The sequence below is a fragment of the Sus scrofa genome, chromosome 8, assembly GCF_000003025.6.
Source record: "Sus scrofa isolate TJ Tabasco breed Duroc chromosome 8, Sscrofa11.1, whole genome shotgun sequence".
Taxonomy (NCBI): domain Eukaryota; kingdom Metazoa; phylum Chordata; class Mammalia; order Artiodactyla; family Suidae; genus Sus; species Sus scrofa.
The window spans coordinates 104,284,207-104,309,977 of record NC_010450.4 but is presented as its reverse complement, the minus strand read 5'-3'; the positions used below and the strand labels follow the sequence as shown (position 1 = coordinate 104,309,977).

Below are 25,771 nucleotides of genomic sequence, written 5' to 3'. Positions count from 1 at the left end.
ATTATTATGAAGCCTGCTCCTCTAACTCTTTTATCTCTGGTAAAAATCTCTTCTTGTTTACTGGATGGAGTCCTCTTAAAGTATTATAGAGGATGTAACTCTGATCCCTCTCCCCCACCCCCCGCCTCTTTTTCATTGTCAAGAGTCTGTCTGTAGAGTGGTTTCAACACTTAACTCTGAGGAGCTGCCAGATGCATCCAGGTTCGCTTATTTCCACTTTCAAGTCCTGCTTCTACGTGGAGCCACATCTTACATCAGTGTACCTCCCATCCCCTTCCTCCTGAGCCCAAATCAACAGTAATCTAAATGTTTACTGGAGTGGTTCAAGAAAACACTAAGGGGGAAGAAAGGAGAGTACAGTCAAGAAATTTTAAAAAACTCTCTTCCCCTCATCATGACTGCCTACGTCTGAACCATAACTTCGACAGTTTTTAATTGTGGGACTTTGGCCCAGTTCTCTAAATGTTCCCAGTCTCAGTTTTATTATCTGTTAAATGGGAATAAAATAACGACTGCCTCCTATGGCTGTTACGAAGATTAAATGAATATGTCAAGTTCTTAGAATAGTTTCCACAAGATAGGCAATTATTGCCAAATTTCTACCCTGTCATCCTCAAACCATTCTGTTACACAGCCTGGGCTAGCTTGCTTCTCTCCCTTGATCCCTTTATTTTTTTGTCTTCAATCATTTTTTTCTAGCCATTAGCTCTCTGACTTTGCCACAATTCATTATTTTAGCTTTCTCAAACTTCTCCAGTCCCCTCACCTCACACTTTTCCCATTAACCCCATTCTCTTAGAAGGGAGTAGGGAGAGGAGAAGACTGTAAAAACTTATCATCTAGGATTCTTTTTAAAAATTCTGTCACAGAAGTTTTAGGAGTATCTATGATCCTGACTTCTAAAAAGGCATTGCCATATCCATTACACTTACAATTACGACACTAATGAAAAGAACTCTTGAAAAAATTTAATTAGTTGAAATATTTCACAAGAAAAGAAGCAGATGGGGTGATTATCTATCTTACCGAAGACTCAGTCAGTAAAACGCTCCATTTGAGCAGCTCTCCAGAGTCGGTACCTTAAGAAACAGGGGTCACTAAAATGTGCCGGGACATTTCATAAACAATCAATAATTACATTTCATCTTGGGCTCCTTGGTAATTAGTTGGAGTCGGTCTTGGCTTACTCAATACAGTTGGACTAACACAAGAGAAGAAGTCAAATTCATTTTGCCTCATTTATGAGGGAAAAGAATGAAAAATATTTTTCTTGTAGGCTTAAAGTTTGTTAGAGGGTAATAGACCAGTTAAGTCAGGACCTGTGCTGACTGTCATTTGATCCCTGCTGGCTGGGTATGATGTGGCTGATGACCTCTACAAACAACTTCATCATCCCTATTTCTCTTAAACGTTCTGTTAGTCCCATGTCTCCTTTTAAAAAAATAAGTTGTCATTTATTGATCACTTCCAGTGTACCAAGAACTATGTTAAATCCTCTACATATACAAATGCTTTTAATCTTCACCACAACCCTATGGGGTAGGTCCTTTTATAACCCCATTTTGCAGATGAGGAAACTGAAGAGTGAAGGGCTTAACCAATTCCATCCTGCTTACTCATTAAGGAAGCAGTGAAAATGGGATTCAAGCCCAGAGCAAGCAATCTTAACAATTACTCCCCAAAGCCTTACTGTGACCCTCCATTTTTATTTCAAAAGCTTTGTGGGAGAAAGTGTACTTTCCTACTGTGTATACACAACAGCAAACATTGCCCTGAGTTTGTTTATGCAGCTCTAAATTTGAAGATAATTCTGAAGTCATACATTGCATCTTCTTAGTGGCTGTGGTTCTGGGTCAGCCAAATTAAGTTTTATACTATAACAGCCATGCTGAGAGTATGTCTGTTCTTCTGTTTCTCTTCATTTCTTTTTTCTGAAGAAATAATTCTCACAGGAAATGATTTCAAACCAGGCAGTGTGAGCGTGGGAGGAGAGTGAGCAAGGGGGAGAGGACACAGAATGGGGAGGGTCGGTAAGATGTTTAAATAGCTGTGTTTGGAAAACTTCCCATCAGTAAAGTTACCAAGACTCCAGTGAAGTTACTGAAGGCTTTTTATCTCATGAAATGCTTCATGTGAATAAACCTTTGTGGAAACCAGTGAAGAGCTCAGCTTTCATATCAAGTCATCACAGGGTAGAGAGAGACAACAGAAGAGGATGTGGCCGCATGGAGGCAGATATCCCTGAGAACGCTGAGGCACCCAGCTGAAACCTTAGGGAGAGCTCTGGACAACCACAATCTGGGGACCTGTAGCTGAACCCACTTTAATGAGGTCTGTAAGCGAGCAGACAGCCCTAGACCGAGAATGAATTTATTCATTCACATAATCAAATTTACATTATTCCCCACTAGAATAGCTAAACATTTTAAAAACTGACAATACCATGTGTTGCCTAGGATTTGAAGTAATTGGAACTCTCATACATGGCTTGTAAGAATGCATACAGTGCAGCCACTTTGGAAGAGTTTGAAAGTTTCTTCTAAAATTAAACATACACCCACCATATGACCTAGACGTGCCTCTCCTATAGTTACCAAAAAGATATGGAAACATTATGTCCACAAAAAGACCTGAAGGCAAACATCAACTGTGGCTTTTCTCCTAACAGACAAAAACTGGAAACAACTCAAATGTTTTATTTATCAATGGAGGAATGGAAAATCAAAAGGTGGCATATACACACCATGGAATAATCACTCAGCAGTAAAAGGAACACAGTACCCATACATGCAATAACATCTTGATTATAGTGGTGGTTACATGACAGTACATGCATTTTTCAAATCTTCATCAAATTACACACCTGAAATGGGTGAATTTCATTGTACGTAAATTATACCTCAATACAGCAGGTTGTTTTGTTCTTATTGTTTGTAAATCATCCTCAGTGGTAGTCCTAAAGACAGAAACACACACACCCAGAGGATGCTCTCTAAAAGAAGGGCAGTCCTGGTAACTTTCTTGCACGTTCTCATGTGCTGCCCCAGTCCCCACTGTTCATGCTATTTAGAAAGAGATGTTTAACCACCACATGACTTGAGCTGAGTCTCTTGACCAGTACAAAGCTGTTTTTTGGGCCATGGTTTTAAAACATACTTACTAACTAAAAGCTAAACATTATCTTTGTACCTGCACACAATCACAGTCCTCGGTTTATAACTAGGGCAGGCAGCTAAAATATAGGCCGTCCAGTCAACTTTAATTTCAGACGAACACAAGTTTTTAGTATAACTATGTCCCAAATACTGCTAATAAACTTTTTATTTGTTACAATAAACTAATAAACTTTTTATTTGCTATATCTGGCAATTCAATTAAGAACACCATCACCATTAGTCCATGCACAGCCTTTTCGATTTTATTTATTCATTCACAATTAGCGAGTTCATTAGTCTCCTATGCACGTTTTAGCTGCAGGTATTTTTAGTAACTACCCGTATTTTGTTTCTTTGTTTATTTTTTGCTTTTCAGGGCCACACCCGGGTATATGGAGGTTCCCAGGCTAGGGGTCAAATCGGAGCTACAACTGCCAGCCTATGCCACAGCAACACAGGATGTGAGCTGCATCTGTGACCTACACCACAGCTCATGGCAATGCCAGATCCTTAACCCACTGAGCAAGGCCAGGGATTGAACCCTCAACCTCATGGTTCCTAGTCAGATTCATTTCCACTGAGCCACAATGGGAACTCCATGACTACCCTCTTAACCAACCATGTATTACAGAGGCACTGACGACTTATTTTAGATTACTGAGAAGTTACTGATTTAGGATCCTGTTAATCTAATTGTGATCTGCAAACCTGGTGCACTGACATCAACTTGTGCTTGTTAGAAAAGAATCTCAAGAGTTCCCATTGTGGCACAGTGGTAATGAACCTGACTAGCATCTATGAGGATGCAGGTTTGATCCCTGGCCCCACTCAGTGCGTTAGGGATCCAGCATTGCTGTGAGCTGTGCTGCAAGCTGCTGTGTAGGTTGCAAACGGGCGACTCTGATCTGGCCCTAAAATTTTTTAAAAAATAATAATCTCACTCATGTCTCACACAGACATACTAAATTCAGAATCTGCATTTTAAGACTCATATATGCACATTATTGTTTTAGAAGCACTGATTTAAAAACATGTTTTAGGAAAATACCCAACGGCATATGCAGGGTAAATTGAAGGGAAATTGGCTTAAAGTACAAAAATCCCTTACAAGAATATTTTGAAAGTTCAGACATTACTTCAAGATCTAAATTAAGGTGCAGGCAGCAGGAATGAAAAAAGAGAGATTGAATTGAGAAATACTTATAGAGGAAAAAAAAAAAAAACTATGGAACTGGGTAAAGGACTGGATGGAGGTGGGAAAGGGAAGGTGTCAGTAACCAAATATAAATCAAGTGGAAAGATCAAAGGGTTTCTAGTGTCCTTGCAGTGGTTCTCAAGCCCAGCAACACATGATAACCAACTGGGAGCTTTAACTAATGCCTGGGGATTCTGATTTAAGGTGAAACCTGGGCTTTTTTTTTTTTGTTTTCACTGAGGGAAGTGAATTTCAACCATGGCTACACCTAAGATTTATTTGTTGGAGTTTTAAAAGTGTATCAGTATCCAGACCCTGCCTTGGAGATTCTGATTTAACTGGTAGTATTTTAGAAGTTTCACAGTTGATTGTGATGTGCTGACAGAGTTGAGAACACTCAATTGAAGTATTCAGTTTAAATGATAACTTATTAAGTATTTTTCCAAATAAATGTAAAATGAAGAGAGAACTCAATACTTACACAATAGCCAAACCTTCTACTTAGGTGAGATATAAATAAACCAATTTATTTTTATTTGCTTATAATTTCATAATAAATTTTGCTTAGATTTAGCTACAATTTCCATTTTTTCCAAACCTCCTTTTGAATTAAAAAAAAAAATCAGCTGATGACCATTTCAGTTGGATAACCTTTTGTGAAGTAAGCTTACTCAGATGCTTAAAATATGAAATAAATTGATTACAACCCCAACCACAATTAAGTACCTTAGAAGAGAGTAAGGTCCTCAAGAGAGAGAGGTAAGGAAATGACAGGTCTAAAATTTATTTCTAGGTCATAGTAATGTTTCTGCAGGCTTCAACCCTATTACTAAAGTCTTAATAAGAAATATAAAGCATAACATCTAAGCACATCATAGTTAACCTGTCACTACAGCGTTATTTCATATGTGTGTAAAGCAAAAATTTTTTTCAAAAAGAAAAATGTTTCCAAATGACCTTTTGTAAAATGGAAAACTGGCTTACCTCTTCCCTATGATTCTTAATTGGCATACAAAGGATACTTTGTGTCCGGTAGCCTGTAATTTGGTCAACTTCTGCATTGAACCGTGGATCCTGGTGAAGAAAAAATAAATTGAATTTAGTGACTGACCTGTTTCAAAAATTGATTTGATTTTTCTGATTCATAGGATTAGACAAATCTAACCTTTGACTCACCTTGCTGCTTTAAATGACAGTTTTATCTTTGCAAAAGGCATCAAATCATGTAATTACAAATCATCTTTGGCGAAGATAAATTTAAGGGGTTTTTTTAGAAGCTAGTGTCTATTTTAAAAAAAAGATGTAAACAAACACTAAAAAATAAAGGAAATTAAAAATATTAACCAGTTTAGATAACCTTACTTAAATTTAGGAAAAAGTGGCAACTCTCCTCCTCTGTAATACAATTTGTCTACTCCCATCTCATTGACTCTTCCGAAAAAGAAAAGCATCTTTGCTCTGAAACTTTTCCTATAAAACTACCACCCTCCAAAATGACCTTTCCAATTCTGACTTTACTCCCCTTGTAATGATTTTTTTATATACGTCCTCAGTATTCTGTATTTCTATCTCAGGTGTTCATAAAAATTAAAATCTTTTTTTTTCTTTTTGTCTTTTTTTAGGGCTGCACCCACAGCATATGGAGGTTCCCAGGCTAGGGGTCTAATCGGAGCTGTAGCTGCCAGTGCCTAGCCAGAGCCACAGCAACGCCACATCCCAGCCGTGTCTGAGACCTACACCACAACTCACAGCAATGCCAGATCCTTAACCCACTGAACAAGGCCAAGGCTCAAACCCACAACTTCATGGTTCCTAGTCAGATCATTTCCATTGCACCATGACGGAAACTCCAAAATTAAAATCTTATCTTTATATATACATATCTTTATATACACATATATATTCTATCTATCTATCTATCTATATATATATAAAGCTGCATGGCCTTCATCAAAGTATAAACAACTTCTTAATCTTCTGAATCTCTTTCCCCTTTTACAAAGTACACCCTGCACATCCAAAATCAAAAGGGGTAAAGTTCCAAATGTGGGTTAAATACAGATACAGGCTATTTCCTTTGAACCAGATTGAGAAGATTAAAGGTAGGCTACAAACTCTACGAGGGTTTTTTTTTTTTTTTGGTTCATCACTGTATTACCAAGATTAGCATAAGAACTTAAAAAGATCTGTTAAAAAAATGAAGAAATTCATTAACAAATGGTATCATAGCTATCCAATGAGACCATTTTTAGCTTACTATAGTTTACAGCAAATCTTCTCAGTAGGAGGAAAAACATACTGGAGGCAATGGACAGATCCCAGAATATGAGATATGCTTAGAATGGAAGCAAACATACCAGAACATAAACATTTGAATGAATATTGCTCCCTTCAAAGCAGTAGCCTTGGGAACCTACATGCTCAACCTAATAATAGCTCTAAAAACTCTGCTTCTGGAATTCCCTTCAGAGAATATGGAATAGTCACACTGGAAAAATCCTCATCTTTGAAGGTCATTTCTATTTTTTAATTAGTCTGAAGTCATGCAAAGCCAAAGCTGTGAATGAAGTAAATGATTACATTAGATTCCATCCACCGGGGTCAGAAATGAGGCCAGTTTTCCCCCAAGAGGGCCAAACTTGCCATTAAGGACAATTTCAATAGGAAAGTGATAAAATGGTGAAAAATCAATAAAAATATTTTATAAATACTACTGCATTTTTAACTTTTATGCAAACATGCTCAAAATTATATTGAAAGAAAGAGAAAATCTTGGCTGAATGTTTCCAGGGGACAGTTCTTAAATAACATACTATACTGCAAAGTATCAAAAGAAAGCCGACAGGATACTGAGAGTGGTCAGTTAAAAGAGGTACAATTATGAGTTTAAATAGTGAGTTATTCTAATCAAAATATGAATAGAAATGCATCCTCAGCAACTATTTTACTAAAGAATATCTGAATTACAAGTTCAATTTATTAAAAAAAAAAGGGATTAAATCCAACTATCAAAGCAACAGTTTGACAGACTGAAATTAGCAGGACTCTCACAGATGTTTTTTGTGCATACTAGAAGTTTAAAATAAACAGCAGCTCTGGATTTCACTCTTCATTGAAGGAGGTAGGGGTAATACACACTGCAAAATTATGTGAATTGGCATCTCAAAGAATTTTCCTTTAACAATGTACCTAGTGTTTGTAGCAAATACACAGAGAATGTCTAACCCCTCTAGGTCCAAGAAACACTGAAAGAAAAATGGAGCATTACTATTACTGTAGTTATTTATTTCACTGTTTATAAGAACATAAGTGTAAAAAAAAAAACAAAACATAAAGTTTAGATATCCATCTGCCATACAAAGCAACTAGTACCAGACTTGCCCTCCTGCTGAAAAATATAAGACTAAACAAATATATGAGTGAATTAAACTACAGAGAGTTGAGAGGGGAATATACAAGATTGTCTTGCAACAACAACAATCTGGCTTTCCCCTCCCTGGCATTTTTCTACTGAGAAGGCAGGTGGTACCAAGTAGAGCAACAGCTGCAAACAGAACTGAATTCAGGGCTTCTTTAGTGCCTGGACTACGCAAGCAAAGTACCTGATAAGAGAGGCAATGTTGGGGGTGAGGGTAGGGGTATAAAGAAGGAATGGCAGAAGACTGAGTGGCCAGTCACTTCAGACATGTATTTGGCAAAGCTCTAAGAGAACGAGGAATAGCTACCCGTTGAAGACTGAAAGTTGAATGGTGCTACCAATTATGAAAACATTTGAAGACACCAGGGTTCCACCCAGTCAGAGGAGACACCTCAGTAAGCACCTCAGGCATTCAGCTGAGACACAGAAAGGCCACTCCTTGGGTGTAAAGATGATACCCTAGATATGGCCAGCATTCCCTAAGAGTAAATTTAAAACTAAAGTAGATCCATTCTAACAAATAATGATACCAAACCTGACGGGACCAAAAAGTATCTTCAGTAACTTCACTGTCTAAAATAGGTCAGGCCTATTTTAAAGGATGCTCTGCAATAAGACATTCACAATGTCCAGCATACAATTAAAAAAAAAAAATGTGAAGAAACAGGAAACTGTAATCCATAGTGAAGAGAAAAAGCAGTTAACAGAAAATGACCCCAAGATGATTTGGATGCTGGAGTTAACGAACAAGGACTTCAAAGCAGCTATTATAAATATATTTAAGAACTTGAGAGAAAATATGGTGATAATGTTCAGATGTTCTTTCTCTGCAAAGAAAGAAAAATTTATTTTAAAAAAAAGCCAAATGGAGGAGTTTCTGCCATGGTATAGTGGGTTAAGAATCCAACTGCAGGAGTTCCCGTTGTGGCTCAGTGGTTAACAAATCCGACTAGCAACCATGAAATTGTGGATTTGATCCCCGGCCTCGCTCAGTGGATTAAGGATCCAGCGTTGCCATGAGCTGTGGTGTAGGTCACAGATGAGGCTCGGATCCCATGCTGCTGTGACTCTGGGGTAGGCCAGCAGCTGTAGCTCCAGTTAGACCCCTAGCCTGGGAACCTCCATATGCCACAGGTGCGGCTCTAGAAAAAGGCAAAAAGATCAAAAAAAAAAAAAAAAAAAAAAAAAAAAAGAATCCAACTGCAGCAGCCTGGGTCACTGAAGAGATGTAGGTTCCATCCCCAGCCTGACGCAGAGGGTTTAAGAACCCAGCATTACCGCAGCTGTAGTGTCGGTCTCAGCTGTGGCTTGGATTCAGTCACAGTCCCAGGAACTTCCATACACCACAACTGTAGTGAAAGAAAGAAAGAGAGGAAGGAAGGAAAAGAAAAGAAAAGGAAAGGAAAAGAAAGGAAAGGAAAGGAAAGGAAAGGAAGAAAGATCCAAAAGGAAATTCTAAAACTTAAAAGTACAAAGTCTAAAATAAAAAGTTCACTCGGGAGTTCCCGTCGTGGCGTAGTGGTTAATGAATCCGACTAGGAACCATGAGGTTGCGGGTTCGATCCCTGCCCTTGCTCAGTGGGTTAATGATCCGGCGTTGCCGTGAGCCGTGGTGTAGGTTGCAGACGTGGCTTGGATCCCGCGTTGCTGTGCCTCTGGCGTAGGCTGGTGGCTACAGCTCTGATTGGACCCCTAGCCTGGGAACCTCCCATATGCCACGGGAGCGGCACAAGAAATGGCAAAAAAGACAAAAAATAAATAAATAAATAAAAATAAAAAGTTCACTGACGGATATAACAGCAGACTTGAAAAAAAGAAGGGCCAGTGAACCTGAAGACAGATCAACAGAAAATATCTAATCAAAAGGACTGAGAAGAAAAAAAATCTATAAAAAGTTAACAGAGCCGCAAAGTTAACTTTGAGATAACATCAAGTGGTCTAACATATATACAACTGGAGTATAAAGAGAAAAGAGTGGGACAGAAAAAATATTTAAATACATGACCAAAAACTTCCCAAAGTTAGTGAAAACCTTAAACATATATAGTATGAAAATAATGTATATATCAAGAAACATATAAGATGAAAAATGAAGTTTTGGCAGATTTCTCATGAGAAAAATGAAGAGAAGAAAAAAGTGGGAAAACTTCTCAGGTGTTGAAAGAAAACTATTAACTGAGCATTGTCTCTCCAGTGAAAATATCTTTCAAGAATACAGGCAATATAAAGGCATTTTCAGAAAACAAAATCAAAGAACTTTGATTTGTCATCACCAGATTTGTATTAAAGAACTGCTAATGGAAGTTCTTCAGCCTGAAAGGAAAAATAAGAGAGTCTATAGAAGGGAATAGAGAGCTTGGAACTTGGCTTGAGAACATGTACAGACATATAAAGAATAAGGAAATCTGGTTTTTCATTTTAGAGGAGTAAACACCTATTGAGAAGGGAAGAAGAAGACAAAATATACCTTGAGGTGTTAGATTGAAATTAGCCATAAGAATTCACTCTTCATAATATAGTGAGTAGTTAGATATAGAAGTAAGTAAAATATAGGTGTATATCTGTCTGTGTACACATATTTTTCCCCCTAGCTCTGTCTGCTGACAAACTAGCAGCAATAAGTACACCTGAGTGCTCAGGTCCTGTTTTCTAAATACCATCCCCTCCACTGAAAGGAACCAAAGCTCCTTGGGAAAAAGAACATCTCTAGTGCTAGAGCAGAGAAAGTATAAGACGAGCCTGGAACATCTTGTTAAGCAGTAAAAACTTTCAGCTGCCCCCGAAAGCAAGATGTGGTACATATATACAATGGAGTACTACTTAGCCATAAAAAGAATGAAATAATAGCATTTGCAGCAGCATGGATGCAACTAGAGATTCGCATACTAACTGAAGGAAGTCAGAAAGAGAAAAACAAATACCATATGATATCACTTACATGTGGAATCTAAAATATGAACCTGCCTACAAAACAGAAACAGACTCACAGACATAAAGAACAGACTTGTGGTTGCCGGGGGCAGAGGTAGGGTGGGATGGACTCACTTTGGGGTTAGTAGATGCAAACTATTACATTTAGAATGGCTAAGCAGGAGTTCCCGTCGTGGCGCAGTGGTTAACGAATCCAACTAGGAACCATGAGGTTGTGGGTTCAGTCCCTGCCCTTGCTCAGTGGGTTAAAAGATCCGGCGTTGCTGTGAGCTGTAGTGTAGGTTGCAGACGCGGCTCGGATCCCACGTTGCTGTGGCTCTGGCATAGGCCGGAGGCTACAGCTCCGATTTGACCCCGAGCCTGGGAACCTCCATATGCCGTGGGAGCAGCCCAAAAAACAGCAAAAAGACCAAAAAAAAAAAAAAAAAGAAAAAAGAAAAAAAGAATGGCTAAGCAATGAGGTCCTACTGTATAGCACAGGGAACTACATCCAGAATCTTGGCATAGACCATGATGGAAGGTAATATAAGAAAGGGAATGTATAAATATGCATGACTAGGGTCACTCTGCTGTACAGAAGAAATTGGCACAGCATTATAAATCAACAATATTTTAATTAAAAAAAAAAAAAAAAAAAAGAGTTCCCCTCATGGCTCAGCAGTTAACAAACCCAACTAACATCCATGAGGACGCGAGTTCAATCTCTGGCCTCTCTCAGTGGGTTACGGTTCCAGCATTGCTGTGAGCTGTGGTGTAGACTGCAGATGTGGCTCAGATCCTGTGTTGCTGTGGCTCTAGTGTAGGCTGGCAGCTGCAGCTTCAACTGGACCCCTAGCCTGGGAACCTCCATATGTGGCAGGTATGGCCCTAAAAAGACCAAAAACAAAACAAACAAAAAAAAAAAAAGAAAGAAAGAAAGAAAGAAAAGAAAAGAAAAGAAAAGAAAATGCCAAAAGTGATCTGGGCATATCAAAAAGACTCAGGGTGGAGTTCCCTTATGGCAAGTGTTAAGGATCCAGTGTTACTGCTGTAGCAGTTCAGGTAACTGCAGTGGCATTGGTTCAATCCCTGGCCCAGGAAAGTCTGCATGCTGAAGGCAGAGCCAAGAAAACAAAACCAAAAACACACAGTAGCCTATAAATCTGATATAATTTGAGAATCTGAATAAAGATAATAACAGAGCATAACTCATTAAACAAAATAAAAATCCATGAGTCCATAATGATAGAAAATGAATGAATGAATTAAAAGAAGGCACAGCTCCTCTTACATTAGAATAGCAACAAATATAAATAGAAGGTATTATGAAGTTGGAAAAGCAGTGAATGCCCAAACTGGTAAATGTACCTTGATGAGGAATAGAACATTTACACAATATCGAAACATCTCTCTTTAATATACCTGTTAATTACAATGGGAAAAACCTAGTGGACACCACTTTATTCCAGTTTCCAAATTTAACATCATCAATATTTGGGTAAAGTAACATCAGCTGCTACCTGAGAACATATGCTAAGGTGTGTGGTATAATAAATAATATTGGTCTGGTACAGAGCTCTTCAACCCCTTGGAATTTCCTGAGCAATAGGAGTCTTTTTATATTCAAAACCACCACACCTGAGTTCATGCTAAAGAGAAGACTCAATGGGGGGAGAGGCCTTCAGAGAGCTTCAGGATCGGGGCTGGCTGCCAGGAAAGCCAGTGATTAAAGGATTAGAATTTTCATGGAGTTCTGGTTGTAGTGTAGTGCAACAGGTTAAGAATTCAACTAGGTTTTTTTTTTTTATTTTTTTATTTTTACTGGGTGTGCATTTGTTTAAATAAACAAACCCATCAGTCCCTAAGTATCCATGAGGATGAGGGTTCGATCCTGAGTAGGTTAAGGATCCAGCATTGCCATGAACTGTGGCTTGGGTGGAAGATGTAGCTCGGATCTGGCGTTGCTGTGCCGTAGGCAGGTAGCTACAGCTCCAATTAGACCCCTAGCCTGGGAACTTTCATATACCTCAGATGCAGCCCTAAAAAAAAAAAAAAAAAAAAAAAAAGAATTTTCAGCCCACCACTGACCTCTGGATAGGAGAGAGCATCAATCATGCCCACATAAGGAAAAAAATCACTCAGGTTGGAAGGAACTTGTCTGTTGGTGATGACATCTGTGTGCTGGGATGGTGATGCACCAGCCCCCTCGAGAGGGCATGGAAGCTTTGTGTCCCCCACCTCTGACTCTCTGCCCTATGCATGCCTTCCATTTGGCTATTTCTGAATTGTATCCTTTATAATAAAACTGCAATTTAAAGTATAGTGCATTCCTGTATTCTGAGCCATTCTAGCAAATTATTAAACCTGAGCAGGGAGCCCCTGAATCTGCAGTCAGTCAGAAATAAGTGTGGCCAGGCTGGGGATCCTATTTGTGGCTGGCATCTGAGTGGGGTCAATACCGTGGGGTCTGCACTAATTCCAGGTAGCTAGTATCAGAACTGAGTTGGACTGTAGGACACCTCAGCTGGTGCAGAAGTGAAGAGTTGATTGTTGTTTATAAAACCAAACAAGGTCTCAAGATCAACATCCGTGGTATTCCTGCCAAAAGTGCCTAACTTGAATCTATTCAAGAAAACCATTCTGCAAGATCAGTGGCTTGTATTCTTCCAAAATATATGTAAAAAAAGATAAGGAAACACTGAGAAACTATTCCAGATTTAATGGGGATGAAAGAGATAAGGCAAGTATGTGCAATATATAATCCTAAATTAGAGCCTTGATCAGAGGGAAAAAATAACTACAAAGGACATTTATGGAACACCTGACCAAATTTGACAACAGAGTGTCAGATAATAGTATTGTGTCATATGTCCAGATTTTGATTAATGTATCACAATTGTGTATGAGAATATTCTTATTAGAAAATATATACTGAAATATTTAGTAAAACTGTCTCCAAGTGGTTCAGAAAAATAGGTATTTATTACTTAGATGCATTATATATAGAAAAAGAAAAAGCAAATGGGGGAGTTTCCACTGGGGGAGTTCCCAAATGAGGGAAATCCATGGTGTCTCTGCAGTGCCAGAATGCAGGTTCAACCCCCAGCCCAAGATAGTGGGTTAAATGATCTGGCATTGCAGCAGCTGTGGCATAGGTTGCTACTGCAGCTTGAACCTGATCCCTGGCCCGGGAACTTCACATTCCATGTGATGGCCAAAAAAGAAAAATAAAATCATAATAAAGCAAATGGGGCAAAATATAAATAATTGGGGAATCTGGGTAAAGGGTACACAGAAGTTTCTGATACTAGTCTTGGAACTTTTCTAAAGTTTGAAATACTATAAAAATAGAAACAATAGAAAACAAAAAAGGAAATAACATGTTGGACTTGCCAAACTATATGCTGATTTTCTTCCACAAGTGGAATTACATAAAGATTACTCGAACATGAAACAAAGATAGAGCAGTTCCAAAATTGTGTTCCCTAGAGCACAATTACACCATGACAAATTTATCAGATTTATCAAAATTAAAACAGTTGCTACTGTTTTTCCTTTCCTCTGAAATTCATTTTGGAAATAATTTTATTCATCAGAAATTCACTTGCATAGAAAGTGAGACCTGTAGGGTGAGAGATCATGAAGATTTACTTACCTGGAAAAAGATAAAAAAGGAAAGAATGGAGTGGGAATGGGAGGAGTCGCAGTTCTGTGATGAAAGCCACATGAGTGGCAATGTGACTCTTCCCTAAGACTCTCCAAGGGAGTTCCCTAGTGGTATAGTGGTTAGGACTCAGTGCTTTCACCACTGAGGCCCAGATTCAATCCCTTGTCTGGGAACCATGATCCTACATCAAGCTACTGCACACCAGAGCCAAAAACAAAAACTATGACCATCCACGTCTTCTCCCTAGAAATCATGGTATACATGCATGGAGAGGCTGTCTCATGGAAATAGGAGAAGAGTCCAAGTTTTGCATCTCGTTGACTTAAGAAAAAGAGGGTTGTTTAGACAATATAAATTCTTTGACATAGGAAATCTTTTAAGGAAGATTAAGTCTTCCAACAGACATGGAACCAGGGGTTCCAGGCAAGCTGTGATGGTTAATTTTATGGTTAATCCCTTGACTTGGCTAAGGGGTACCTACATAGATGATAAAACAATAATTATGGGTGTGTCTGTGAGGATGTCACCAGAAAAGATGAACATCTGAATCAGTAAATGAATAAAGAGGATTTTTAGCAATGCCAGTGGGCATCAGCCAATCCCTTGAGTATCTGAATAGAAGGACAAATTTGCTCTCTGCTTAAGTGAAGACATCCATCTTCTGCAGCTCCCTGCCATCTATCAGAGCTCCCAGTTCTGCAGCTTTGGGACTCAGACCCAGACCAGAGTTACACTCCTGCCTCCCTGATTCTTAGGTCTTCAGACTCTGAATTACACCACCAACTTTCCTAGTTCTCCAGCTTGCAGATGTAGCCAGATCGTGGAACTTCTAGGCCTTCATATCCAAGAAAGCTAATTCCTTTAATAAATCTCTTATTATTTATCTACATATGTCCTACTAGTTCTTCTCAGAACACAGATTAATATACAATCCAGTCTAGACATTGGATGACATTTAGTTTTCATATGCAAGGAAAAGGACAAACACATTTATATCAGTTGCTCTGATTATTAGTAGTATCTTATTAATACATGTGTGCAACATTCAAGAAAGTTGCATGAATGATAGCCTGATGAGGGAGGAGATGACGTGTGATTAAACATAGGTATTCGTGGTCTGAGTTCACTGGTCTAGGTTGTGGATCTTGTCTTATAAATGTATGAATGTGCTATTTTATTAGGAATAAAATAGTTGAATTCCTGAATTTATATCATTCTGTTACCAAGTTTTTTAAAAGTGAATCAAATGTTCACCATTTCTTACAATTAAGTTATCTAGGAGACTTTTTTTTTTTTTTAACTTAGCTTCAGTCTGAGCACTGATTTACTTCATGGAGCCCTCTTGGTTTTCCACTGCTACAGAACAACTTTTAAGTGTTCTGTGGTCACATAAGCTGAAGAAATACTACTATACAGTGTCATTTTTACAGATACATATTTAAAGAAGGAGGACTTCGAAAACATAGAATGTATTTTCATATTCTCTTTTTACAAAAGGCTTTGAGACAGCATTTTGATTATTCAGATTTATGGGTGGGCTGAGTAATGAATTACCCAGTAACCAGCTGACTTCCACTGTTAATACCAATGTAAAGTATATCTCAGATCAACCTCACAACTTCTAATGAAATTCTTGGGACAGGAATAACTTCTGCAAGGCCCCTATAAACACAGATCAAGGGCATCAAGGGTGAAGCAGCAACACGAGGAATCCACAGGCTAAGAGGCTTCAGCCTGGGGGCACTGCAAATCAAGGACACTCGGCCTATTTCAGATAGCAGTACAGGAATTAAATCATTACTAACTGCAAAACAAAAACTACATCATCAAAACTCAAAAGATGGTAAACAGACTAGATAAAATGCATGTAAGTGAAGAAATTCTCAGGGCTGGAGAAACATAGGACCCTGAAGATAAACAAAGCTTTCTCAACAAAGCTGACACGTATTTATGGTCCTACTCTACTTGGGACTATAGTGCCACTGAAAAGCGGAAACCCAGCTGTCATCTAAGACAGGAAGGGAATTCTGCAAATTTGGCAGCAATCCTTCAGCTTCAGCTGTGTCCTTAATACCTGTCTTGGACTCGGCTATGGTGTGACATTACTACAGAGCTCAGAGAGGTCATGGAGACAGCTCTAGAAAGAATCAAAATTGGAAAAAACAAACAAAAAACAAAAAAACAAACAAACAAAAAAAACTGCTGTATAGAATGGATTCTGAAAAATATCTCAGGATTTAACATATATGAACTGTACAGCTGAACGAACACCTCTCCCCAGATCCTTGCCCTCAGTATTCTTCACCAGTTAGCATTATTTATTTACCCAACTTCAAAATCTGAGTCATCAATACCTCTTTCCTCATTTCCACCTATTAGCTGCCAAGACTTGTAGATTTAACTTCATCCATAATCCACTCCCTCATTTTGATCTTTAAAATCAGGTTCAGGGAGTTCCTGTCGTGGTACAGTGGTTAACAAATCCGACTAGGAGCCATGAGGTTGCGGGTTCAGTCCCTGGCCTTGCTCAGTGGGTTAAGGATCCGGCATTGCCATGAGCTGTGGTGTAGGTTGCAGACACAGCTCGGATCCCTCATTGCTGTGGCTCTGGCGTAGGCTGGCGGCTACAGCTCCAATTAGACCCCTAGCCTGGGAATCTCCATATGCCATGAGTGCGGCTCCAAAAATAAAAATAAAATCAGGTTCAGGTCCTTACTTGTTCAGACTATTAAAATAACCTAGCCTCCCAGTTTTTTACCTCTAATTCGTTTTACCTCTAATTCATTTTATGAGCACCATAAAATTCCTCTTTCTAAAGCACAGTCTGAATCATGCCAATCCCCCTTCCAAACCCTCTTCAATTATTCCTCATGGTTCTGAATCACATACATATTCCTCAGCCCAGCATTCAAGACCCCAGTAATCTCCAGTAGCTCCTCACTGTCTATATCGACTATTATACACCCATTTCCATATAAGCACCACATAGTCCAATTTCCTGTCTCTTCCTCAAACTTCTCTTGACACCTGGATCTTAGCAGGCACACAACTCAATCTCCTCAAATCTTATCCATTTTCCAGGGTCCATACCAAGCACTGCTTTCTCAAAGGAACCTCTCTTCATCTCCCCAGTTAGATGTGATCTCCTACTTTCCTTAATGTAACACATTTTCCTCAGCATCTGTAATGACCTGCCTTCTATTCTACTTATTTGTCTTATCCACTATTATTTTCTCTGAGTTAATATTTATTAAGACTTACCTATGCAACAGGCAATGTATTAGGCATTAGGAATACAGGGGTAAATAAAATAGCCCTGATTCCTCAAATTAAACAGAAAAACTTCAAGCTGGTGTAACCCTGGAGCCTTTACAGTGTACCACATGATAGGCAACTGGAACAAGTGCTTTCTCAAGGTGCTAGAACATACTTCATAAATGTATCAGTGTCATTCAATTAAGATGCTTTATTTAAAACCTCTATTATTAAAAGAATCACTTTAAAGAGGAAATTTGAAGAATCACTTAATCTTTAAGTCTATACCTAAAGACCTGTTCATAACCAAAGCAAAAGTACAAGAAATATCAAGTCTTTCCACTGAAATATTTTAGGGCAAAAATTTTCAAATTTTAAAGCTATCTATAATTTATCTGTTTAACAAACAAATGAAACAAAGCATGGAAAGAAAGAAAATCAGACTTTGGTGTCAATGGAACTTCAAATGAATGAAAAGATTAATTGAATGAATTTATGGGTCTGCTTTTCTGACAGGTTTTGGATCTATGGGCTTTTTTTTTTTTTTTTTTTTTTTGGCTGCACCCAGGGCATGTGAAAGTTCCCAGGCCAGGGACTGAACTCGTGCCAGAGCAGTGACCTGAGTCACAGCAGTGACAATGCCAGATGCTTAACCCACTGAGTCACCAGGTAACTCCCAGACCTATCATTTTAGGATCTCAGTAAAATCTCCAGAAGGAGATAACACAGATAGGGATATGTATAGTGATCAGGTAAAAAGATGAAAGGATATAATTGTGAGATGAACTATGTTCAAATATCATTAAGAAGAAATATAAGATTTCTCAGGTCCCTATCCTGGACTCAGCCACCAGTGAAGGAACTTTGATAGTTAAAAGATGAGAGGAACTCTCTTGTGGTGCAGCAGGTTAAAGATCTAGAGTTGTCACTGGAGCAACTGGAGCATCTTGTGTGGCTGCTGTGGCGTGGGTCTGATCCCTGGCCCCGGAACTTTCACAGGCTGCAGGTGCAAAAAAAAAAAAATAGATGGGGAAGTTCTTACCATACATTCCCATTTTATTTATAAGTATGTAAATTATTACAACTCAATTTCAAATATCCCCATGATTCACGGTCATGTCCAATGCCCCACCCATGTTCCACTCCCCACCCATCTCTGTCCAAACAGTTCCTTATTTACCTCATATGCATCTTTGATGTTCAAGGGTTCACCAAGAGCTGCCACATGTCCCACGATGCCTTTGTTCCACTCTAAGCGGATACAGTTATTTGAAGCCTCTTCCAGTGTTGAACCTTCTGCAACATCAAAGAGGCGGCTGATGAGAAACTTGTCATTGGAGCTGTCTTCACAGACGAGGAACAGGGAATAGCGGTCAGCAGAGATGAGTCCATGGATGTGCAAGAAAATTTTGTGACATAAGGCTGTGACATCCAAGTGACTAGAAATATCTTTCACTAATTCCAAGAGTCTCGAGCACTGGTCCCCTTCATCATTATCAAACCTTGGGGGGGTTAGAGGCATCTGTTCCTTCTTTTCTGAGTCAGAGAGGAAGCTCACAGTTCCCTCAGAATCCTTGACAACGATGGGTCTAAGAGGCCGATCAAATTCGGAGGCAGAGATTTTCCTGGTTGGTGTTCCAGGGACACTGCTATCTGCACGGGGACTCTGCTGTGAAGGGCAGGAGCAAAATTCTGTGTGGCCTCTGATGCCCTCCTTGCACAAAGGGATGGTGTGAACTCTCTCAGCAAACCATGCATTGACCATTTCTCTGCAGACAAGAACATGTAGACACATTAAATATTTAAGAAGGAAAAGTACTACTCCTGAAAGCTTCTAAAAAGCCTCTCACGGTAAACTGATGAGATAATAATTCGAATTGTATAGAAAATAAAAACAAGATGGTTTATTTAAAACAGTTTTAATTTGAAAAACTGTAGAAGACAACTGCTTCACTGAACGCTGTAATATAAACGTCTGACTCTTACGTACACATGTATTCAGGTACCTGATTTATCAAGTGTCAAGGCTGTGCCTCTCAAAATCAGTTTGTAAAAGACACTAAATTTGACAATACCCTTAGGGAAACATAAATATGGAAATTAATCAGCTATTTAAAACACACAACTTGGACTGAAGTTAAATATTTAGAAAAAATTTTTAATGTATCTAAATTTGGCTAGCTTCGGAGTTCTCCTGTTGCAGCGCAGGGGAAACGAATCTAATTAGTATCCATGAGGATGAGGGTTCAATCCCTGACCCTAGTTCAGTGGGTCGAGGATCCAGCATTGCTGTGAGCTGTGGTATATGTCAAAGACATGGCTCGGATCCCACACTGCTGTGGCTGTGGCATAGACCAGCAGCAGCAGCTCTAATTCAACCCCTAGATTGGGAACTTCCATATGCTGCAGGTGTGACCTTAAAAAGCAAAAACATAAAATAAAGTTGGCTGGCTAAAATGCTTAATATCAGATAGTTTTATCTATACTGTTAGATTTAGAAAGGGAAAAGGAAAACAACAATTTGATCTGTTACTCTAGCAGAAAGATTGTGGACTTCCATTAATATCATTCTAATAATGCTTGTTTAAATAATGGTAAAAAATGACCTCTTCTCCTAGATTGTCCACTCCTTATAGAAAGGAGGAAAACAAAAAAGCACTCAATAACTTTTAAAATTCAGTCCAGGAAAACTGAATTTATGTTGTTAATGTGCAATCCCATGAAGAAAACTATCCGAGATAAAGTCTTCACGGTAGGTGATTTTTTTTTTAAACAAATATATTAAATCATACACATCCAAATGATTGCTGTTCAATTCAAATAATTTCTCTTGGGAAATTGTAATCTTATGTCAACTGATGGTGCCATTACTTTAGACATTTTTGGAACTCTTCTTTTGAAACTAACTTTAAAAAAAGTCATAAGCCATATAAAAGTATTAGTTTTCTCTAAAAGTTAGATCTTGTTTTTCAATGAGCTGCCCTCTGAAAACAAGCAAATAAAACCACAAAAGACCTACAGTTATAGTTAACTTTATATCTTAGGCATTAAACTTGACTTTTTCCAAAACTCTAATGTACTTTCAAAAGATAAAAACTTGTTATCACTGAACCTATTTAAAAGAATTGGCCTATAAAAAGCAATGCAATCTCCACTCTCTAATGACACTGATTATTTTCACCAAACAGCCAGGATAAAAAAGTCTGACAATGCACAGACACTCTCCAATTCCTTTGGCTATAGTAAAAATTGATGTCACCTCTTCAGAGGGTAAGTAGGCAATATCTAACAAGTTTTAAAATGCATGTATCCTTTGCGCCAGAGATTTTACACACGTGGCAAAAGAAGTACCATGGTATTTATTTACTGTTGTCTGTTACACAGCAAAGATAAAAAGTAACCTAATGCCACCAACAGAAGAGTGGCAAAACACATCATGGTGAATTTATAAATGCAACACTGGGCAGACATTTTAAAATGGTCATGGATACTGATAAGAAGAACTGCCATGATTTATTAAGTGAAAAACAGACCCAGAAAGGGAAGAGTTCACCTTTTTCCTGACTCTCTACTCTTTCACTTATGGAATATTTCATTCATTATTTAATTTTGAACAATCTCTTTTTTGGTAAACATATATTACCCCGAAATGATACCAATCTAAAATGAAATGGGTCAAAAAAAAAAAGATAACAGAGGTATTATCAGTATTACTTCACAATTCCAATTGTTAGATAGAGCTATAAATGTGAAAGCTCTCTCTAAAAGCAATGTAGTGAGTATACTGTATAGATCTCCATACCTGTAGCACAGAATTTTTAAAAGTATAGTTATCCTAATGTTTTATAACTGCATGTCATGGCTTCTGACAAAATTTCCAGTGATGAGGACATATGTTGATATCAAAATAGTGTTGTATCTCAAAAACTCTGATAGAAATGAGGGGGACATATTTTGAGAAATGCTTACATAACCTCAAAAATCTCAACTAGCAATGCCAAAGACAATGATGTCAGATATGCAAGTGAATCTGTCAAAAATATACAGGAAGCACTTGAATACTTTGTAAAATGTGAGGAAAAAAGCAATATGTTTAAATTAACATATCTTATGTGACTTAAAAATATGTAAGTGTAACTTAAATTGTCAAATCAATATAAAAATAGGCATTTTAACTATTTCAGTTAGAAATCTGAAATGTAGCCTCAACTTAATCTTCTCGTTAGAAGATGGTGGTCAACTTTTTTATTTTTTAATCAAACCACCCGCTTGACAACTCTATGTGACCATCTAAACAGACACCTTAAAATGGTGACATCAGAATTCCTAATACTCTACTCATGGTCTTGCTCCAACCTCACTCCCTGTCAGTTTTCTTCGTGTTAATAAATACCACCACCACCTCCCCAGTTACTCAACCACACATCTAGGAATAGCCATAAATTTCTGTTCCCTTCAACTCTCGTATCCAATCCTGTCAACTTGACTTCCAAAACCCTATATCCCAGTATGTCCTGTAGCACCTCCCTGGTCCAAGCCCCATCGTCTCTCACCTTGGACCATGGCCACAGCCCCTCGACTGGCCTCTCTGATATTACACTAGCCTCCCTTCAAGCCATTCTCCAGACAGCAGCTTGAGTAATCTCTAAACAAAGTAAACTTCAACATCTTAACTACCCTACTTGGCTTTTCACTGAATGGGGAATAAAATACAAATTCTTCCAATTCCCCATCTGTTCCTCTCGTGCATGCTGGCCTCCTCGTGCTCCTCAAGCACATCACACTCTGACTGGCCCCAGTCTGGAAGGGGCTCCTCACCTGCACCTGGCTGATCACAGCTCCCTCATCCCCTGGGTAGACAGGTTTTCCCTAATGACTCCACCTCAAGTGGCCCTGACATATTATATTCTCCCCCTATACTATCTGAATTCTCACTATCGCCTGTTGTTCTTATTTATTAATCTGTTGGCTTAACTGTCTTCTCCGAGTAGATGTAAATCTATACTTGTCTGTCTTGCTCATGACTGCATTCCTGCACTTAGAAAATGCCCATCACATACTATGTCCTCGATAAATATTTGAGTGAAGTAAATGAACAAATGAAGGCTCTGAAATTAACTGCATTGAAAGGGACCACAGTCTTGTGAATATCTGAATGCTGGTATAGTTGTTACAGAAAACTGACACTGTGTTTTAACTATTAATGTTCATCATCCCTTGGATGTAAGACTCACAACCAACCATGGCTAATTTACCCTCAGATTATTTTATAGGGCCTACTATATGTCTTAAATGGAGCCAGTGCCCCAAAATTCTTTGTCATGTGTTCTATATTACTATACTTAATTGTTTCAAAAGTGTCTTATTTCAAAATATTTTCCTTGAGAAATAAGCTCGGTATTAAATGACAGAGAAAGGAGATCTAGGGAGTTCTCTTGCAGCACAGTGAGTTAAGGACCCAGTGTTGTCACTGCAGTGGCTTGGGCCACTACTGTGGCTTGGGTTTGATCCTGGCATGTGGACACAGCCAAAAAAAAAAAAAAGTAGATCTAGTATATTCAGTCACTCGATTAATAATTTTTATGAACCAGCAGTCATGGGAGGAAGGGTTTTCTCATGATCACATTATTGATTATCTGAGTTCCCTGTAGATATGTGCCTGCAGGGAAAAACACATTATCATAACATCAAAACAATCACTTATAAACCAACCACAAATAAAATTAAATCATCTCTCACACCCCTCTCTCTTCAAGCATCCATTGACATTTTGCAGTGTGTGACCTATGTGGCTATATGAAGTGGGCCTTCCTTGTTAAGACTAATATCATCTCCTGTTGGTTCTTTCTTCATATTTTAGTCTCTGCAAATACAAATCACCTGCAGAGTGAAATTTAAATTCTTATGTAAGATATAGAAATTCTAGAAGTAGACAAAAGTGATATTGGAGAGCCATTCTAATATTGCATTAAGCCATTGATAATTAAAGGTAATACCCAATGAAAGTTCAGCTAACAACTGAAAAAAGAATAAATAAGGATAATCACATAATACCTGCAAAGAGAATTCTAACTATATTATAGATTAAGAAAGGCTGTTGGAAAAACTGAAGAAGTCTTCAGATACTAATTCAAAAACTATTTTTGGGAAAAAAAAGATTCTCTTTATGATCCTGCTGCAAAAGTCAAATAGGAAGTAAAGATAACTTATTTATGGTAAAGTCTCGCCAGAAAATTGTTTATTCTACAAATTAGCTTGGAGTTTTCACTGTAATCTAAATTGTATTAAAATCTAAAATAAATTTACTTTCATAATCTGTGGTTCCATTTTTTAAGATCAAGTTTCAATCAAAATGTTCCCTGATATTTTTCTATTTTAATTGGATTCACTTTTAAATACTTTTTGTTCCTAGAATGAATTATTCTCATGAAGATCCTTGGGTGCCTCAGGTGCTATGCTGGGCACCAAGGATACAGGAATGAGCAAGCCCAGACCTCTCCTCCCCAAACTGAAGCTTACATTGTGTCCTGAAGTTATGTCCTACATAACTGCATACAAATGAATAAAGATGAGCATGTCAAAGATGAGGATAAATACACCAGATGGTATTCAAGAAAACTGGTCGGTGGCTCTGACCAGGCAAATCACTTCTATGGCCCAGGATAGGATCTCTATTTTCCCTTCTTCCCCTTCCTTGATTCTATGAGCTTTTGAAAAGTATTTACACCAGGGATACTGGAATAAAAAATAAAAAGCACCATTTTATTTAAACCTTGTGATGCAGGAATTAACAATCCTACTTTCTAAATTATGAAGCTAAATTAAATGGCTGAACCAAACATATTCTGCTAATTGGAAGCAAAAGCAGGAATCAAATCCAGGTCTCCTATTCCAAGTTTTACATCCTATAAGAATAAAAAAGTTCCCAGAACAACAATGCCTGTCATGAAGAAGACACTTCATAACTTCTAGCTGCATCTGAAAATCAAAAATCAAATCTAAACATACAAGGCATTGAGAGGATAAAAATCACTTAAAATAACACATTCTCTAACTTAATTCTTTTCATTCAGATCATAAAAGGATGGCACACCAAACCACTGAGGTAAAAACACTGCCTCAAGGGACTCAGAGAACAAAGCTTCTTAAGGATAGATAAGCACCTTGAAAAAAAAAAAAAAAGAAATCTGACTGAATCCCAAGTCTATGTTTCTCCGAAAACAGGTCATGGTTTATAAACCTAAAATGATGCACTGAAAAGAATGTATAAGTGAGTTCAAGAGAAGGAAAATCCTTAGGGCTGCTAGATTTAGCAAATAAAAATACAGAACATTCAGTTAAAATTGAGTTTCAGAAAAATAATGAGTAATTTTTTAATATACATAATATCTAAAATTCAAATTTTACTGAGCATCCCATATTTTAGCTGGACATGCTAGTCATTCAATATTCTGTTTTTCCCAATTGAAATTGTTGGCAGATAGACAACAAAGAAAAGGTAGCATACTAATGAGCTCCAGGATATCAAATCCCTAATACTAATTTTATTATCAAAAGAACACAAAAGGATCCTGTGTCCCACACTGTGATACTATGTATGATAATTAAACCTTTGCAAAGCTCTTGGATTAATAATTTGAAACATAAAATTCTTCTTAAGTCAAGGCTTTTTATTTTACTGTCAAAACTATACCATATATTTAATAGAGAAAAAAACTGCAATGTACTTATTAAAGTGAGATTGACTAATTGCTAGAAATTCTTGGGATTTACAAAGCACCAAGAGGCTGTTTTTTTTTCAGCCATAAATCCTAAATTCTAAGCCATAACTTAGCATTTGTGACTAATGGGATTTGTGACCAGTGGCAAACAATTTTCTTCTTCTGAGTTTCAATTTCATCCTTTATTAAACAAGGAAAATACTGCCTGTTGTAACTTCTTCATGAATTGTGCCGATTGTCTTCAGCAGGGTATAAAGTCAAGGATACCAAATTGGGCAACAGGAGATAACTCTAGTTGTAGCTGCAAGACGACACAGATGTGGGGCTGAACCAAGCACAACGTCTCTGGAGTTCATTTTCTACAGAGTACAAGTTCTTTATTGTAAAAAATGGGCAGCTGAATGAACAGGCCACAAAGCCATGAAGACGCCTATAATGGCTTACATTATC

General features: G+C 38.0%; 1 protein-coding gene across 6 annotated transcripts in view; it reads right to left on the bottom strand.

Annotated features, from left to right (window-relative positions):
• PDE5A (phosphodiesterase 5A) overlaps positions 1 to 25,771 on the bottom strand; it is a 150,098-nt gene that overhangs the window by 110,978 nt on the left and 13,349 nt on the right. For all 6 annotated transcript variants that reach the window (XM_021101648.1, XM_021101652.1, XM_021101650.1 and 3 more), the window contains exons 2-3: positions 18,781 to 19,369; positions 5,335 to 5,424 (exon numbers count right to left, since the gene is read on the bottom strand). In XM_021101648.1, the coding sequence (XP_020957307.1) occupies positions 5,335 to 5,424; positions 18,781 to 19,369 (679 nt within the window). The remainder of the gene's footprint in view (positions 1 to 5,334; positions 5,425 to 18,780; positions 19,370 to 25,771) is intronic.